At 40.7% G+C, this 17,675-nt stretch overlaps 1 protein-coding gene across 1 annotated transcript in view; it reads right to left on the bottom strand.

The window, feature by feature from the left end:
- TACR1 (tachykinin receptor 1) overlaps positions 1 to 17,410 on the bottom strand; it is a 175,887-nt gene extending 158,477 nt beyond the window's left edge. The window contains exon 1 of the mRNA XM_040223837.1: positions 16,334 to 17,410. Within this exon, the coding sequence (XP_040079771.1) occupies positions 16,334 to 16,722 (389 nt within the window). The 5' untranslated portion in view covers positions 16,723 to 17,410. The remainder of the gene's footprint in view (positions 1 to 16,333) is intronic.
- Positions 17,411 to 17,675: the final 265 nt, after the last annotated feature.

The raw sequence follows: 17,675 nt of genomic DNA, 5'->3' as shown, positions 1-17,675 counted from the left end.
TCCAGTCCAGTGTTTCTCATGATGTACTCTGCATATAAGTTAAATAAGCAGGGTGACAATGTACAGCCTTGACGTACTGCTTTTCCTATTTGGACCCAGTCTGTTGTTCCATGTCCAGTTCTAACTGCTGCTTCCTGACCTGCATACAGATTTCTCAAGAGGCAGGTCAGGTGGTCTTGTATTCCCATCTCTTGAAGAATTTTCCACAGTTTCTTGTGATCTACACAGTCAAAGGCTTTGGCATAGTTAATAAAGCAGAAATAGATGTTTTTCTGGAACTCTCTTGCTTTTTCCATGATCCAGGGATGTTGGCAATTTGATCTCTGGCTCCTCTGCCTTTTCCAAAACTAGCTTGAACATCAGGAAGTTCACGGTTCACGTATTGCTGAAGCCGGCTTGGAGCATTTTGAGCATTACTTTACTAGCGTGTGAGATGAGTGCAATTGTGCGGTAGTTTGAGCATTCTTTGGCATTGCCTTTCTTTGGGATTGGAATGAAAACTGACCTTTTCCAGTCCTGTGGCCACTGCTGAGTTTTCCAAATTTGCTGGCATATTGAGTGCAGCACTTTCACAGCATCATCTTTCAGGATTTGAAACAGCTCTACTGGAATTCCACCACCTCCACTAGCTTTGTTCGTAGCAATGCTTTCCAAGGCCTACTTGACTTCACATTCCAGGATGTCTGGCTCTAGATGAGTGATCACACCATCGTGACTATCTGGGTCGTGAAGATCCTTTTTGTACAGTTCTTCTGTGTATTCTTACCACCTCTTCTTAATATCTTCTGCGTCTGTTAGGTCCATACCATTTCTGTCCTTTATCGAGCTCATCTTTGCATGAAATATTCCCTTGGTATCTCTAATTTTCTTGAAGAGATCTCTAGTCTTTCCCATTCTGTTCTTTTCCTCTATTTCTTTGCATTGATCGCTGAAGAAGTCTTTCTTATCTCTTCTTGCTATTCTCTGGAACTCTGCATTCAGATGATTATATCTTTCCTTTTCTCCTTTGCTTTTCACCTCTCTTGTTTTCACAGCTATTTGTAAGGCCTCCACAGACAGCCATTTTGCTTTTTTGCATTTCTTTTCCATGGGGATGGTCTTGATCCCTGTCTCCTATACAATGTCACGAACCTCATTCCATAGTTACTTATATTGCCAATTTTATAAAATTATTGTCTATTACAGTACCCAGTGTGTAAGCAGGATAATAATGATAACTAGGTGACTTGAAGCAGTTGATAAGATACGTAGTTCCATATGAGATCAATGATTGTAACAGTGTAAAACTCTAGATATGGGAAGAAGCAACAAAAATGAATATTTTCCTGGAACTAATAAGGACAAGCAGCCCAGAGAATTTTGCATACTGTTACGGACTAAACCAGTAACAGAGCATTGAGTGCCCTGTCAGTGAAATCACTAGATTTGGGAATGAGCATTCCTAGCACCATGGGACAAAATTGTCATGAAATGCTCCCCAAACTATGGTCAAATTTATGACCCAGAAGAGGCTCTTCCAACTGGATATTGTCATTCACCATCTACCTCTACAAAGATTAAATGATGGTCACTACATCTACCAACCATGAATTCCCTCTGAAAGGATTTCCGATTGGAGATCAGGAATGAGGCCCTCTGTGCTCTGGAAAAACTGGTAGAACAGGCCTTCAGAAAGATACTTTTAAGAGAAGATTTTATGGGCTCTGGTTCTTACATCTTCTCATACCTAGAGAAATACTAACATCAACAACAGTGATGGCTGCTTTGACTATTAAGGGGAAAGTTACTATTAAAAGTCAAAATAGAGTGTTGTTCAGACATCTAAGGAAATAAATAGGTGACACTATGGTGTGATTTCAGACAAGCCCTTGTATTGTTGAGAACCTGAGTTTTCCGAGCTGTGTCAGACTTGGAATGCCATCAGGCATTCTCAAAGCAATGTCTGCTGGCAGCTGGTGACTACAATCTTACCTTTGAAAGGTTTTCCCATGTAAATCTTATATGTTTAGTTGATGAAGTTGCTTTAGATTATATGTTAGAAAAAAGAAAACACATATGTAGTGACCAATAGCCACATTAAAGGTTAAAACCTACTTGGATAAACCTAGACAACTGGCTACATCTCCTCAAAGTATTAAGTCTAGATTAGGAATCAGGCCTATTTTCCTAAAAAGAAATAAGATCTATTTTGTCTATTAACATCTGGTTGTCACTCCTCCAACTACTGATCCCAAATGTCTCCACTTGTTTGTACAGGATAACCCAAATACTGACTCTATTGTGACAATAATCAAAATTGGTATCAAATGTAACTCCTTCTCTGACCCCTAACTAGTTGCAATAATTCTTTTACTGATCACTGGCCTCTGTCTTTTTTTAAACCACTTGTTAAGTTTTGTCTCCTTCAGACTACAACAGATTCAATTCAAGGTAACAATGATGCAGACACTACAGCCACTCCTCAGAACAGATCCTGCAGGAATAGCTACAAAACCCACCCTGCAGCCCCTTAGTGAACAGGGCAAGACTTCCATGACCCCACCTAGGTAGGGTCTATGAATCATGTGCCAGCCTGAGAAGAAGCTACAGAGGACAGACTAGTGTCCCTCATCCTCCCAATAAAGATTTCTTGGGATTCAAACAGGGAAATTTGAAGTAAGAGATAGATGAGCCCCTGGGCCCGAGAGCTGGTGATCATCAAATCGAGCAAAGCTAAGGTTCTGTCCTCAGCCAAGCAAGAATGATACCTATTTCCCCTCCTGCATCGATATGGAGGGAATAAACTAACAGAGGGAATTTGTTGCAGTGAACTAAAAAAAAAAGAGGAATGAGTTTTTCTTTTGTTTCTTTCCCTTTCCTGAGAACAAAGAAGATATAGAGAACAGTGAGCAGGCCTGATCTCTTCTTGTTTTTACTTTAACTGTTCCTAATGTGTAGTCTGTAACTAAGTTTGCTTTTCTCAAAACCAAGCTGCTACTATATAAACTACTACCAGGACCTATCACCTCCCTAACTCTGCATGAGTTATATCCTGCACCTATTACCCTTTAACTCTATGCTAATTATATCCTGTACCTGGTGCTTACCTTTACGGCAGCTTTCCCTTTTAGTTTTCTTTCTTTTTTCATTTCAGAAAGAAAGCCATAGTACAATACACCAGAGGAAGACAAACCCAATTACTGGGTTCCCTGATGCCAGCTATGACTTTTGAAACAAAACAAGAATGCAAGACTTTCATTACGTTGACCCTATCATTTACTCTAAGACCATGAGGCCCAGGCTATATACTGTCTCAGCTCTCAGAGGATTCGGGGCACAGTTCTTGAGCCACTAGCCTACTGTGTTCTCTCCCCTACCGGTTGAAGGTTTAAGTCATCTTTCTATTTCTTCCAAATTCTGTCTCTGTATTTTTTATTCAACTTTAGAGGCAGAGAAAGCCAAGGTTTTGGTGGCAACAACACTACAGTTGAATGAACCCAAAGGAAACCTCCCATTAGTCCCCAACATTAAAGGGCACCGGTCAAGTACATTCCATATATATGGGCTTCCCTGGAGGCTCAGAGGTTAAAGCGTCTGCCTACAATGCGGGAGACCTGGGTTCGATCCCTGAGTGGGGAAGATCCCCTGGAGAAAGAAATGGCAACCCACTCCAGTACTCTTGCCTGGAAAATCCCATGGACTGAGAAGCCAGGTAGGCTACAGTCCATGGGGTCGCAAAGAGTCGGACACGACTTAGATATATATGTTCCACGGGCTTCCCTGGTGGCTCAGTGGTACAGAATCTGCCTGCCGATGCAGGAGACACAGGTTCAATCCCTGGGTAGAGAAGATCCCCTGGAGAAGGGAATGGCTACTCACTTCAGTATTCTTGCCTGGAGAATTCCATGAACAGAGGAACCTGGCAGGCTACAGGCCATGGGATGGCAAAAGAGTCAGACATGACTTAGCAAGTAAACAACAAAATATGTCACACGTATATGTATATATATAAACACATACATCTTTTAAGACTGGAAAAAAACTTGCTGATGGGATTCTAATGGAAACAAAAGTTGAAGGTATAATAATTGGCACAAATAAAATGATGATTTATATAAACTGGCATATTTAAATGGATTTATATAAGATGGTTACATCTCTTGTGCCTAATTATAATGTAGGATAAATATTATGAATCTCATTGGGGAATGCTTCCCCTGTCTGATATTATAAGACAGGGCATATAAATCTACCCCTTAACAACATTAATTAAACATACCAAAAGAAACCAAGAGTGTTACCTGAACCCTCCTAATATGAAATTAAAATTGAAAGCTCATACTCGGGGGCTAATTAAGATAATATTAGTGATTTTAGCTCTGGGCTTAAGAAGGTCTTTGTTGAATGTCTTGTGCTTACTTTTGAAGGCATGATAAATTGAACCCTAACTTTGTAACAAATAGAACCCTCAATTTGCAGTTTAGTTGAAAATTTTCTCACGGATATAAAAAAATTTTTTTTTAATATTGTTGGGCAAATCATTCTTTTAATATCATTTAGGTGGCAGACCAGTTCTGAGGGGGAAATAAAACAACTGTCTTCGTCTTTGTCTTGCAAATCTCTGTAAATCAGAAATGCAAATACAGCACTCAATAACCTGAGACTGAGCCAGACCAGCTCAATCAGGTAAAACCTGAAACTGAAGGAAATAAAAGGAGGAGAAAGTCTTTTAAAACTCAAACTACTGGAAAGGTTCCATCACCCCAAATCTAATTCTCAGCTTCCTTAGGATCTATCAAGGACAAATATAAATCTTAAAAATCTTACCACAAATAGTAAAGCCTTAATTATCTGAGCAAGTGAATTTAACTATTGCAGCTATTGTTTATAAACTTGTAAGTTTGTCTTGCAATATCTGATTCATAACATTTTAATTTTTTAACATGAAACCATAGGATATCTAGTTTTTCTGTTTATATGTTTGTATACATTAAACATATAATAATTTCTGCTTAATGATATACCCAATTGAAGCAGAATTCCAGAGAATAGCAAGGAGAGATAAGAAAGCTTTCTTAAGTGAATAATGCAGGGAAATAGAGGAAAACAGTAGAATGGGAAAGACTAGAGATCTCTTTAAGAAAACTGGAGACAGCAAGGAAATATTTCATATAAAGACAGACACACAAAAAAGGACAAAAACGGCAAGGACCTAGCAGAAGCAGAAGAGGTTAAGAAGAGATGGCAAGAATACACAGAACATCTGTGCAAAAAAGCTCTTAATGGCCCATGTAACCATGATGGTGTGGTCATTCACTTAGAACCAGACATCCTGGAGTGTGAAGTCAAGTGGGCTTTAAGAAGCATTACTATAAATAAGTTAGTGAAAGTGATGAAATTCCAGCTGAACTATTTCAAATCCTAAAAGACAATGCTGTTAAAGTGCTGCACTCAATATGCCAGCAAATGTGGAAAACTCAGCAGTGGCCACAGGACTGGGGAAGGTCAGTTTTCATTCCAGTCCCAAAGAAGGGCAATGCCAAGGGATGTTCAAATTACCATACAATTGCACTCAGTTCACATACTAGCAAGATTATGCTCAAAATCCTTCAAGCTAGGGTTCAGCAGTATGTGAACTGAGAACTTCCAGATGTAGAAACCAGAGATCAAACTGCCAACATCTGCTAGATCATAGAAAAAGCAAGGGAATTCCAAAAAACATCTACTTCTGCTTCATTGACTACGCTAAAGCCTTTGACTGTGTGAATCACAACAAACTACGGAATATTCATAAAGGAGGAGGCAGGAATATTCATAATGTGGAGGCAGACCACATTACCTGCCTCCTAAGGAACCTGTATGCAGAACAAGAAGCAACAGTTAGAACGGGATGTGCAACAACAGACTGGTTCCAAATTGGGAAAGGAGAACATCAAGGCTGTATATTGTCACCCTGCTTATTTAACTTATATGCAGAGTACATCATATGAAATGCTGGGCTGGGGGACTCACCAGCTGGAATTAAGATTGCCTGTAGAAATATCAACAACCTCATATATGCAGATGCTACCACTTTAATGGCAGAAAGTGAAGAGGAACTAAGGAGCCTCTTGATGAAGGTGAAAGGAGAGAGTGAAAAGCTGGCTTAAAACTTAGCAGTTAAAAATGAAGACCATGGCATCTGGTCCTACCACTTCATAGCAAATAGATAGAGAAAAAGTGGAAACAGTGTCAGATTTCACATTCTTGGCCTCCAAAATCAATGTGGATGGTGACTGCAGCCACAAAATTAAAAGACGCTGGCTCCTTGGAAGAAAAACTATGACAAACCTAGACAGCATATTAAAAAGCAGAGATATTACTTTGTCAAAAACGTTCCATATAGTCAAAGCTATGGTTTTACCAGTTGTCATGTACAGATATGAAAGGTGGACCAGAAGGAAGGCTGAGTGCTGAAGAATTGATGCTTTCCAACTGTGATACTAGAGAAGACGAGACTCCCTTGTACAGCAAGGAGATTAAACCAGTCTATCCTAAAGGAAATTAGCCCTGAATATTCATTGGAAGAATATTCATTGGAGCTGAAGCCCGATACTTTGGCCACCTGATGTGAAGAACTGACTCACTGGAAATACCCTAATGCTGGGAAAGACTGGGGACAAAAGGAGAAGGGATGACAGAGAATGAGATGGTTGGATGGTGTCACTGATTCAATGGACATGGGTTTGAGCAAACTCCAGGAGAAAGACTGGGAAGCCTGACTTGCTGCAGTTCATGCAGTCGCAGAGAGTCAAACATGACTTGGCAGCAGAAAAACACCATCAAATGGAGCATTGGTCACAGGACAAGAGAAAGCTGATATTTAACACATGCAGACTAGATTTATAAGAAAACTTCCAAGACTGAGAAGTGTTCAAAAGCAAAAGAAACACAACTTTAACAAATTGAATATCAGTGAAACACAGGCAGCAAGTTAACGTTTTTTGCTATGACCGAGTTCTCCCTCAAACATATAACACACAAATGAAGCTTAATGTGAAGGTGGTGTCTTTGGGATATGTAGGATGTGGGATGTGACATGTAATTTTGGAGATGGTATAAAAGAAAATGATTTGTTTTTTCTGGGCTGTAATACAGTTGACTCTTGAACAACGCAGGGATTAGAGGCACCAACCCTTGAAAATCCACAGTATTATTTATAGCCTGCCCTCTATTCCTCCATATTTGTGGATTCAACGAACCCCTGACGGTGTAGAACTATATTATTTACTATTGAAAAAATTTGGGTATAAATGGACTCATGCAATTCAAACTCCTGTCGTTCAAGAGTCAGCTGTATATAATATCCAAATACTTGGCCTCTGGTAAAGAGTATGTGCATCTCCACAGATGGGAAGGATGCTGGATGGCATTTGGAAACAGGTTTGCTGACTCAATTAGAAGTAATTTATAGTTTATATTTATGGGGGGAGAGGGGAAGGATATAAACGTTTCATCTTGCTGCTGTTATACCTGATGTAGAAAGCATCCAAGAGGATGCTGTGATGGAATAATGGTGTGTCGTGGGTTATTAGCGATTGCAGCTTAGGAACTTTTCATGCAATTCCATTCCTTTCCTTTTCCCTCTCTCCTTGCAACAATACTCCACAGGGTAACTTTTATTAATGTCCTTTTTATGAGGTGGGAAAATTGAGGCCCAGAGAGGTTAAGTATCTTGCCCATATTCACATAGCTAGTAAGTGTAGAACCACTGTTGAAACCTTTCCTACACTGAACTCCATTATTAAAAGCCAGATGTAAGGTTATTGAAAGACATTCATATGCGAAAGACATGAAATGCACTCCAAGGAGAGTCTCAAATATTAAACGGGCTGTTCACACATTAACACTCACATTGAGGTTTATGTCACATGGCAGTCATTAAAGCATCTTTTCATCCCTGGGTTTCCTTATCCATAGAGCTTCATAGTTCTTCCGAAAGTTGGAAACCCAGCTTCTAAAGGTGGCAAATCAGTTTCTAAAGTAAGTTTCCCAGTCTGTCCTCAAGGTCTATGACTTTCTTAGGCCGCTCTGCTGAAATGTTCCTGTGTCTCTGATGGCATTTTAATATGGTACAGTCTAGGTGTTCAACAAATACTGTAGATATAGCACTTGGAGGGCTGGATGGAGGACAGATTTTGCTGGTCCTGCCTCAGGAAAGACAAGTAAAGCAGAAACAAGTAAAACACCCTCTTGCTAGCAAAGGTGTTGAAGAAAAAGCCAGTGGGATGGCAATAGTTGGACCTCAAAAGGGTCCATGAAATATCTGAGTTTTCAGTATGCCTTGATAGATTGGAGCTAAAGGAGAAAGGATAAACACCAAGGTAGAAAGGATAAACACCTCTCTCAACCAAAGGTATTCTTCTGGGGTATAATGCCTGTTGGGGATAGGGTGTGGGTTGAGAATCCAGTGGGGACCAGTCAAGTGAAGTCTGGAAGAGACAGGTGAATTAGAACTCGTAGTTATTCTTGAACAGGGGTTTGAAACCAAAAGTTTTCTATTTTGTAGCAAAACATCATGGTAGACAGAAATTTGGTCTGATTTATCTTTTGCTTCAAGGCATAGGATCATAGGTGTGCTTTGAAGTCTGTCTGATGTCTGGTTTTCAGATTTTGGTTGGTGTGTGCAGAAGAGAAGTACAGTCATATCAACTACTATATACACACTTTGATAACTTCCTATTCTGTGCCAGGTAACAGAAAACCAGATAAAGCATTCCTGTTTTCATGGTGCTTGCAATTTAGTGGGTGGGAGGGTGTGGGAAAGATCAACCAGTTACAGAGTTGCATAAACGATATATGAATATCCTGCATGAATGACAGGAATACACAGGAAGGACACCTCACTAGACCTGCAGACTAAGGTCAGCTTCTTAGTGGAGGTAGCAGCTGAACTAAGTCTAAGAAGACAAAGTCAAGAGGTAGTACACCAGCCCTATAGCAGGTGGATCTGGACCAGGTAATGGTAATAGGGTGATGCTCAGTTCTGGGCATTATTTAAACTCTAAGTTAAAAGGACCACTGGGCTTCCCTGGTGCTTCAACCGGTAAAGAATCCACCTGCAATGCAGGAGACCTGGGTTTGATCCTTGGGTTGGGAAGATCCCCTGGAGAAGGGAAAGGCTACCCACTCCAGTATTCTGGCCTGGAGAATTCCATGGACTGTATAGTCCATGGGGTCACAAAAAGTCGGACACGACTGAGCAACTTTGACTTGAGCAAATGGGACTAGAAGCAGAGACTAATGAGGATGGAAAGATGAAGGAACTAGGGACAGTTAACCAAAATAGAGAAGCTTCAGGATGGATCTATCAGAGAGACGGCCACAGGGAAGAGGCATTATATGAGTAAGGGCAGCCCCAAATCCGAGTCATTATTCCTTCAACAAAAGGAATGATTTTATAATGCTTCAAAATGGAATGAATTTAACAAATGAGACAACTTGAGTAAAATATTTAAGCAGAATTTGATCTTCTTACAATGATGTTGTCTAGAAGGTTGTGGGGTTGAATTACTATTTGAGTGAAAATTTGTTAAAAGGGCTTTAACGTCCTCTCTGAAACAGTAGGACCCATATATCACTTTCCTTAGACTATATAGAATTCAAAAGCCACCGTGAGCAGGAGCATACAGGCAGATGTCTAAGGCACATGAGTGCAAATTGCATGGGTCTCCAAGTTACTAGGGAGTGGCGAGTATGAGGATGATGCTAAAAGAAATTGTTTTTAATAATCTATCCAAAGTGGAAACAAAATCCCCATTGGTATCGAGGCTTAGATGAGACAGTATATTGGAGAACATGCACCATAATGTATCATTATAAATTGTATTAATATAAAATCCTCTTCTAGTTCCCAGGTGACAAACATGAATAAATCATTATGATAATCCCCAATCCAATGCTCTTGAAGTTTATTTTTAAAAACCCAAACTTCACACTGTTTTCTCTGTATTTTACTGTTTATTTCCTCTTCCCCTCCTCTTCCTTTTCTTTATTTTACTCTAAGCCTTTCCCACATTCCCAAGGGTAGACCATTCCTTTGTCTCCGAAAGCCCTCTGCATGGTACTAATTGCATTGGATTATAATGGTGTTCGTAACTTTGTTGATAGTTGAAGATTGAGAGCAGATGGGCAAAGGCAATATTTTACTGCATTAGCATCTGGTACACAGTAAGTGCTCAATAAAGCTTTGCTGAATGGACAAATGGATGAATAAGAGGCCATTTCCCTCACTGCATCTAATTTTATCCACCCCCCACACCCCACTTCATACTGTGCTGACACTGTCTCTAACCGCTCACCCATGTTCTCTAATTGCCAAAACTAATGTCATCATCCTTGGATTCTAATGACACTATAATTAATATAACCCATCATAACTCATCTCTCTTAATTTTTGTCACTCCACATATTCTGATTATTCCACTAACTTTCTGTTTCTTATTTTTTCCCTTCTAATACCTGGTAGAATATTTCCATGATTCTTTGGCTTCTTTTCTGGAAATATATATATAGGTAAAAGAGATATTCTCTACTTTCAAATTTCCAGTAAGCCATCTGTTTAGAAAATTCCTAAATATAGATTTTGTTTTCCTAGGTTCTTATTCTCTAGCCCCACCTCTCAAATTGCTTGTTGGGCATTTCAAACTAATCTTTATATTTTCACATAAAATCCAACAAAAACTATACTCATTTTCTTCTGACCAACTCCTCCATCCATTTCTTGATTCACTTGTGAATTCACTCAAATTGAGTCAGCCTGTCATTCTCCCCAAATACTTTGCAACTTTTTACTTCCATATTGCTGTTGTATAGTTTGTTTTACCTAGAATATCACCTTTCTTTAACATCTTCTTTAAAAATCTTATCCAATCTTTAAGGCCCAAATCAGTTATCACCTTTTGAAGCCTTCCTTGATCATCACTGCTAGTTTACCTCTTGCCTCTTCACTCCTATAGAATTTGTACAATACTTATGAAACCTATCATATAACACCTTATGTTATAGTTACCTGTAAATCATTGTGTATCATAAGCCCTTTGAAGGAAAGCATGAGGCCCTGATTCAGGAACCACGTACCTGGTGGCACCATCCGTTGATGGACTGGAGATCTTTGCCCAGTTTAACAGTGAGTGTTTCTCCCTTACAATCTTTATTCTACTATTTTCTAATTGAACAACAGTAATAGTAGTCAAGTCTTGTGGTCCTATGATGTGCTTTTACATTGAAAATTACTCTTTATTTTCCCCCAGTTGAACCCATATATGTTTCAACCCCCCACCCCCACCAAAACAAGGGCTTTGACCATTCAGGACCCTGGGGCCTCCTATGAGTTGGGAGAGGATGTGGCAAGGGCAGTTGGGGCAAATCCAGAGTAGGTGGGCAGTAGACCTCTCCAGGAAAGGTCCTGCAGCCAAAATGATTCAACCAAGGTGTAAAAAACTCAAGAAGGTCTGTATCAACCCTTACATTCAAGATTCATGATTTGAAAAGACAGGGTCAGTTACCACGGATGAACTTCTAGGGAATGAACATTCTCAGCAACAGCTGGGTGCTTAGTCATGGACTGTAAGATCTATCTAAATTAGAGGAAAGGATCTTGGGATCTAAGACTTGCCTCTGGGTGTGATGGAGAAGGACTGCTCTGAGATATACAATGGGATCCAAGTCTGTCAACAAGGTGAGGTTCAAGGACAGACTGCAGGTCTAGCAGAGACTTGAGAAGCAGGCTCTTTAGACTTGTAGCTGAGTATGACTGGGACAGAGTGGGATGGGTACCAGGGAATCGGTAAGCAGAGTTTTGTTGTTTATGCATGTCTTGGTCCTTCTTTTAATCTCTCAGAGTTCATTCCCTCTTTTACCTTCAGTCATTGCCCCTATATGAGGAACTATTTTTTGGTCCTGAACAAATGTCATATTGTCCAGAGACCATCATCTTTTGGATGTTTTCTTTCACTCAAATACAAGATATCTATTTAGACCCAGTCTGAGAAGTAAGCAACATTTACCTTTCATTCTCTGAAATTATAACAGCCTCTGCCAGGTAAAGAAACAGTGTTATCAGACCAGCACTTTTCTGAGCCTCTGGCTGCTGTGACTAGGTTCCAAGCTAGGTTCCTACTCGCTTCTATTGCCCCTCTTGTGGGGCTTAAGGATTGGTTCCCCCTTCCTCTCTTCTTGGACGCTGCTCCACAAAACTGGAACCAGTCACCGTTACTGGCTCCTGAAGAGCGAAGGTGCCCCTCTCAGTGTCTTCCAACTTCCGATTTCATGAAACATCACACACATACCTTTTAGTTTTTAAAATATGAAGGAATTTTAAAATTTTGTTTTGAGTGGGAGAAATTACAGAGTTTTAAAAAGAAAAATCCTTGGTATTTTTTGGAGTTTAATTAGTAAACCTAATATTATTTAGTATATTTGTCTCTGCAACCTTAAAAAAATTCTAGGTAGGCATTGCCTTCAGTAAATGGGTATTCCTTCTGAAGGGACTCTCATTATCTCTCTCTCTCTCCCTTCACTCTATGGAAAGTTTACAGGAAAGATTCAAATCAGTTCTACAATCTGCAGCTGAAGTCTTTTTCTCTGCCTACACTTTGTTTCTAGAAGGAAATTTGGCAAAGTTTACCAAGACAGTTTGACCCAGCTATTCAATTTTAAGGAGTTTATTCTATGAAAAGAACAGGGGATGCTCTCAGATTTCTGTCTAGGATATTAATTTCACAGTTACCTGTAATCATTAAAAATGGAAACAATATACATCTACAAATAGAGGAATGATTAAATAAATGATTATAGCTATGCAATATAATGCATCCTTTAAAAATCTTATTTCGGAAACTATTTCATGATTTGGAAAATGAAACAAAACAAAACACACACAAAAAAACAACCGTTGAAACTGTTTTTATTAAGATCCAAAATGTATATGGAATATGAGTGACTCTATGTGGCATAAGTAACACAGAAAAAGTAAGTATAAGCCTGCGTTCCAGACCTTTACCTAGTTTTCTGTATTGGAATGGTAGAATTTTTACACTTTTTAAAATGGAGGTCTTGGAAATACAGCCTTGAGGCCTTATTCCTAACTGTACCTTGAACATAGTTATAAACCCTGAGCGTGCCATTGATAATGTTCTTCCAAATGTTTTTATAGGAGCATGTATTATTTTATTTGTTCATTGATTTAATCAATAAGCATATAGTGATTGTTAAGTACCAAGCACTCTTCTTCGTTTTGAGGAGATAAAGTAAACAAAACAGAAAAGACACGCTCCTTGCTCTGCCCAGGGTTTAGAATCCTTTAAAATTAGGAAGAAGCATTCTTTAAAATTTCATTTCATTTGGCCCAGTAATTTTATTTCTGGGAATCTACCCTAAGGAAACAATCGAGAAAACAAAATAAAATTATCATACAGAATTAGTAGATTCTCAACAGTAGGGAGATGGTTAAAGTAATAATAGCATATGCATATAATGGAATAATATTAAGAGGAAGCCACTACCATTATGTTACTGAAGAGTGTTAAAACATGAGAAAATATTATTAATGTTTTCCATTAATATCAATGGAAAAAAAATAACTTACCAAATTACCTAGAATCTTACTTCAATAATGTAGTGAAATAGTCATAAAAAAGAGAAATTCAAATGTTAACAGGTGTTACTTTTGCATGGTGGAGTCGTGGGTGATTTGTATTTTTGTGTCTATGTTCTTCAAGAACGAGGTTTAATTTTACAATCAGGAAAACCATGTTGCTTTTATTTTTTAAGATAACTCAGAGGTTATCTGTTAAAAATTCAAGGAGCATACAAAAAGGTAATTTAACATTTCCTCCAAGTCTGCATTGCCCTGGCGGAGTTAAACAAGAGATCATTCATATGGAGGCCTCTTCCTTTCTAAAACATTCCAGGGAAAGAATGGATGACCATGCCTGTAGGGGAGCTAGATTCATTGGAGGGCCTAAGGGGATTAATTCACTCTGCTCAAGAGGCTGAGCAAGGAAAAACAGACGGAGCTTTGGAGAACCTAGAGACACAGCCTTAAGGCAGCATCCCTAACTCTACTTGAACTCTAACCCTGAGCATGCCGTTGATAACCTGCACATCAGACACAAGTGGCATTTCTTGTTGTCATTTCCCTCAGCTCTGACACCGGAGATCTTCTGATCTTACTGAGGGTGTCACAGAGAGTCAGGGTCCTGTGTGTGGTTCGCCTAGAGACAAACAGTGGAGCCTGAGATGTCAGAGTTGAAGCAGCCAAAATCTGGCTCTTTTCACAACCCACTGTGAAGACTTTGACCCTGAGTCCTACCGCTCACCTTCTAAGCGCAAAGAGAAAGAGAAGTGCTACGGAACATGTCATTCCTGTATAAGCCAAAGCAGGAGAGCTGTCTGTTGGGGCTCCATCAGCTACTGAATGCTTGGGCTCACACTGACTGTCGGGTCTCCCTTGAGCTCACAAGCACCCAGTGAAGTAAAAATATCAACTTTCCCTCTAAGTTAGGGATAATCAAGATAGCATGTGTAAAGCTGAAATGGCTTCAGGCTTCACTGCACATAAAATCAGTTATACATCATGCTGTGAGTTTTCTAAGTTTAAGGGAACTGAGAAGTTAAAGGAGCAAGTCACTGCAGAAAGACTTACAGGTGTACCTGACATCCAGCAAAACAAATATCTAAAAACCAGAGTAGCATAAGAGAGAAATTCCCCCCAAAATTCATTTCAGTACCACTTTGAGTAATTGGTTTCTCTTCTATATTTAAAATATAAATTGACTCACCAAACTTATTTTACACATTACATGTTATAAGCACAAAAGAGTTGCATAAAGGGAACTTAAAAATCAGCATTTGGATATCACTGCAAAAGAAACATAGTTTTCTCTGATTTAAAAAGAGATTTGGCTATAGAATCTGCTCAAATCAATTACAAATTTTATGCAAAAGAGTTCAATAATTTTGGGAAAAATTTTTTGAATCTTTTCTCTTAGCTTCATCTTTGGGTTTCTCATATTTATTTATCTCAGCAAGGCCATCAGAAGGACCCATTTCAAAATCACAGTGGCAGGTGTTTCAAACATACCTCCACATCCTAGATAAACATTTAACACTTGTAAACCTATAGAAATACACATTAGAGACCTAGGGCACTCACTAAAAGTCAATACAAACAGAGCTATGCTCTAATAATTAGTTTCCATCATGCCACCTTGGGACCCACTTGAAAATGCCAACATTTTCACTATTAATCAGCTTCTGGAACCCTAGCCTGTCGAATGCAGGAAAGAGCTCTCAATTGTCTTAGATTGCCTTTGCCAAGCATGTTTCTCTATGGATACAGACAAACTAAAAACATTGACCTTACATGGCAAGAGAAATATTGAAAAACTCCTGGATCCCTATATGTGGAGTTCCTTAAGAACAACATAGCTGCCTCTCATTCCTGAATGAGAACTCCTAGCAGCATAGACAGAGCTTAATTACAATTCTGCATTTTATGATTCTAATGGAATGCTCTTAACATCCAAATAATATTAGAGGGGTGAGATGGGAGCAGAAAGCCCCTGAATCTTCAGGAAAAGGTGAAAATGAGGGATTTTGCCTACATGTACTCAAAACTGGAAAACATCCAAAGGTTGAACAGCAGAAGAGCAGCGCTGCAGGGATTCATAGTACCCCAGTCAGGCGCCAGACCCTTGGCTACACCCTAGGTATCCCCTTTAGGCTGTAAAGGCAGAAGAGAGAAGGAATATATGGAGAGAAGCAAAGCAGGAGTTGAAAGGAAAAAATGTCAGGGAGATGAGTGGAGAAGGGGAAAAAAAGAGTTAAATGAAGAAAAAAGGGGGGGAGGGGATGTTTCTAGGTGGCTCAGTGGTAAAGAATCCACCTGCCAAAGCAAGAGATGCAAGTTCACTCCCTATGTGGGAAAGCTGCACTGGAGAGCAGAATGGCAACCCACTCCAGTATTCTTGCCTGGAAAATCCCATGGACAGAGGGGCCTGGCAGGCTACAGTCCATGGGGCTGCAAAGAGTTGGACACGACTGAGTGATTGTACACACATATGTACATGTAATGGAAAGGAGACAGAAAAATGGAAAGGAGTAGAAAAGCAAAGAGAGATAGAAAAGAAAAGCATCAGATAAGATTAAAATCCCCCATCAACAACCGACTCGGCTAGCTGTCAGTACAAATCCAGGGGTACAAGTGGTCAATCTCCACCTTGAACCATGCACTGTTCCACCCTGAAGCTCCATAGCAATGCTATCTTCCTTTAAAGATACTTTTCCCTTTTTCCACAAAGGTCAAGCTCACCTATCGAAGGCCACAGCCGTCATGGAGTAAATACTGGCAAAGACAGCAGCAATGGGGAAGAAGTTGTGGAATTTGCAGTAGAACAGGCCATAGTACCACTCATTGTGGACTGCGTAGGTGAAGTTCACCACTGTATTGAATGCAGCCATGGAGGCCTCTGCGAAGGCCAGGTTCACCAGGAAGTAGTTAGTAACTGTCCTCATTCTCTTGTGGGCCAAGATGATCCACATAACCACCACGTTGCCCACCACGGAGGTCACCACGATGACTGTGTAGGCAGCTGCCCAAAGGACAATTTGCCAGGCCGGCTGCACAAACTGGTTAGGCTCCGAGATGTTGGTGGAGATGTTTGGGAAGAGGTCTGAGTCCACTGGGAGGACGTTATCCATTCTTCTGCTAAGCGATTAAGCCCTCCTCTCTATACACACACAGACCCTTTTGCAGCAGGGTCCTGAGCCAGCGCCTGAGGTCAAAAAGCCCTGTTCAGCCCAGACGGGAGGGCTCGTAGGCTCTTTCTGGACAGAACCCTTCCTTACAAGAAGACTTGACGCTCAAATAAAATCTTCTAGATGTGCTGTATATCCTTGGCTTTGAATTCCTCCACTTTTAAGCTTCAGGAAGCACTTGAGTTCTGTAATCTGCAAACAGCGTTTCTCCTGCGTTGAGCTGGAACAGAGAAAGAAATTCCACGGGTCACGGTTCCAGAAAGCAGGAGACACCCCCCCCCACCTTACTGCACCTGCTGCTCCTTGCAAGTGCTGTTCTTCCTGCCTGCAGCGAGAAAGGCAAAGCCCTATGCTGCGTGAGGACTTGGGGGCGAGGTATTAGTCACAGCACGACCTGTAAAAGTCAGAGTCTATGGCCGGGATTCTGGGGCCCTGGGTCCAGCTGGAGATTTTTCCCTCTGCTTTCATGACCGCCGCCGCCGCCGCCGCCGCCGCCGCCTGCAGCTTTGCAGGCGCCTCTTGGCTCAAGTCCTGCTCAGCTTGGGAGTTAGCAGAACCTTGGCAGGCTGCGCCCGAGGTCTTTATAACAGGCTGTAGCGACGTCACCGAGAAGGGGCAGTACCTGGGCTGCGTACTCGCCAGCCCTCTTTCACAGGGCCGCAGCTGCACTATCTGTTGACAACCGGCTCACTGCACCATCACAGCCACCAAGCCTTTTGCTGCTACCTGCTGTGGGAGTCTGCAAACCGTGCGTGCTCCCAACACAATCCTGGAGGGGGCGCTAGCTAGGTCGCCTTGGAGTAACTGCGCCAGATGGGGTCCGCAGCTGCAAGCACAGATGAACCAACGGGGAAAAGAAGGATTCGGGAAGGAGCTGCAGGGATGGACACCCAACA

The sequence above is a fragment of the Oryx dammah genome, unplaced genomic scaffold, assembly GCF_014754425.2.
Source record: "Oryx dammah isolate SB20612 unplaced genomic scaffold, SCBI_Odam_1.1 HiC_scaffold_25, whole genome shotgun sequence".
Classification (NCBI taxonomy): domain Eukaryota; kingdom Metazoa; phylum Chordata; class Mammalia; order Artiodactyla; family Bovidae; genus Oryx; species Oryx dammah.
This window is presented reverse-complemented; position numbering and strand designations above follow the sequence as displayed.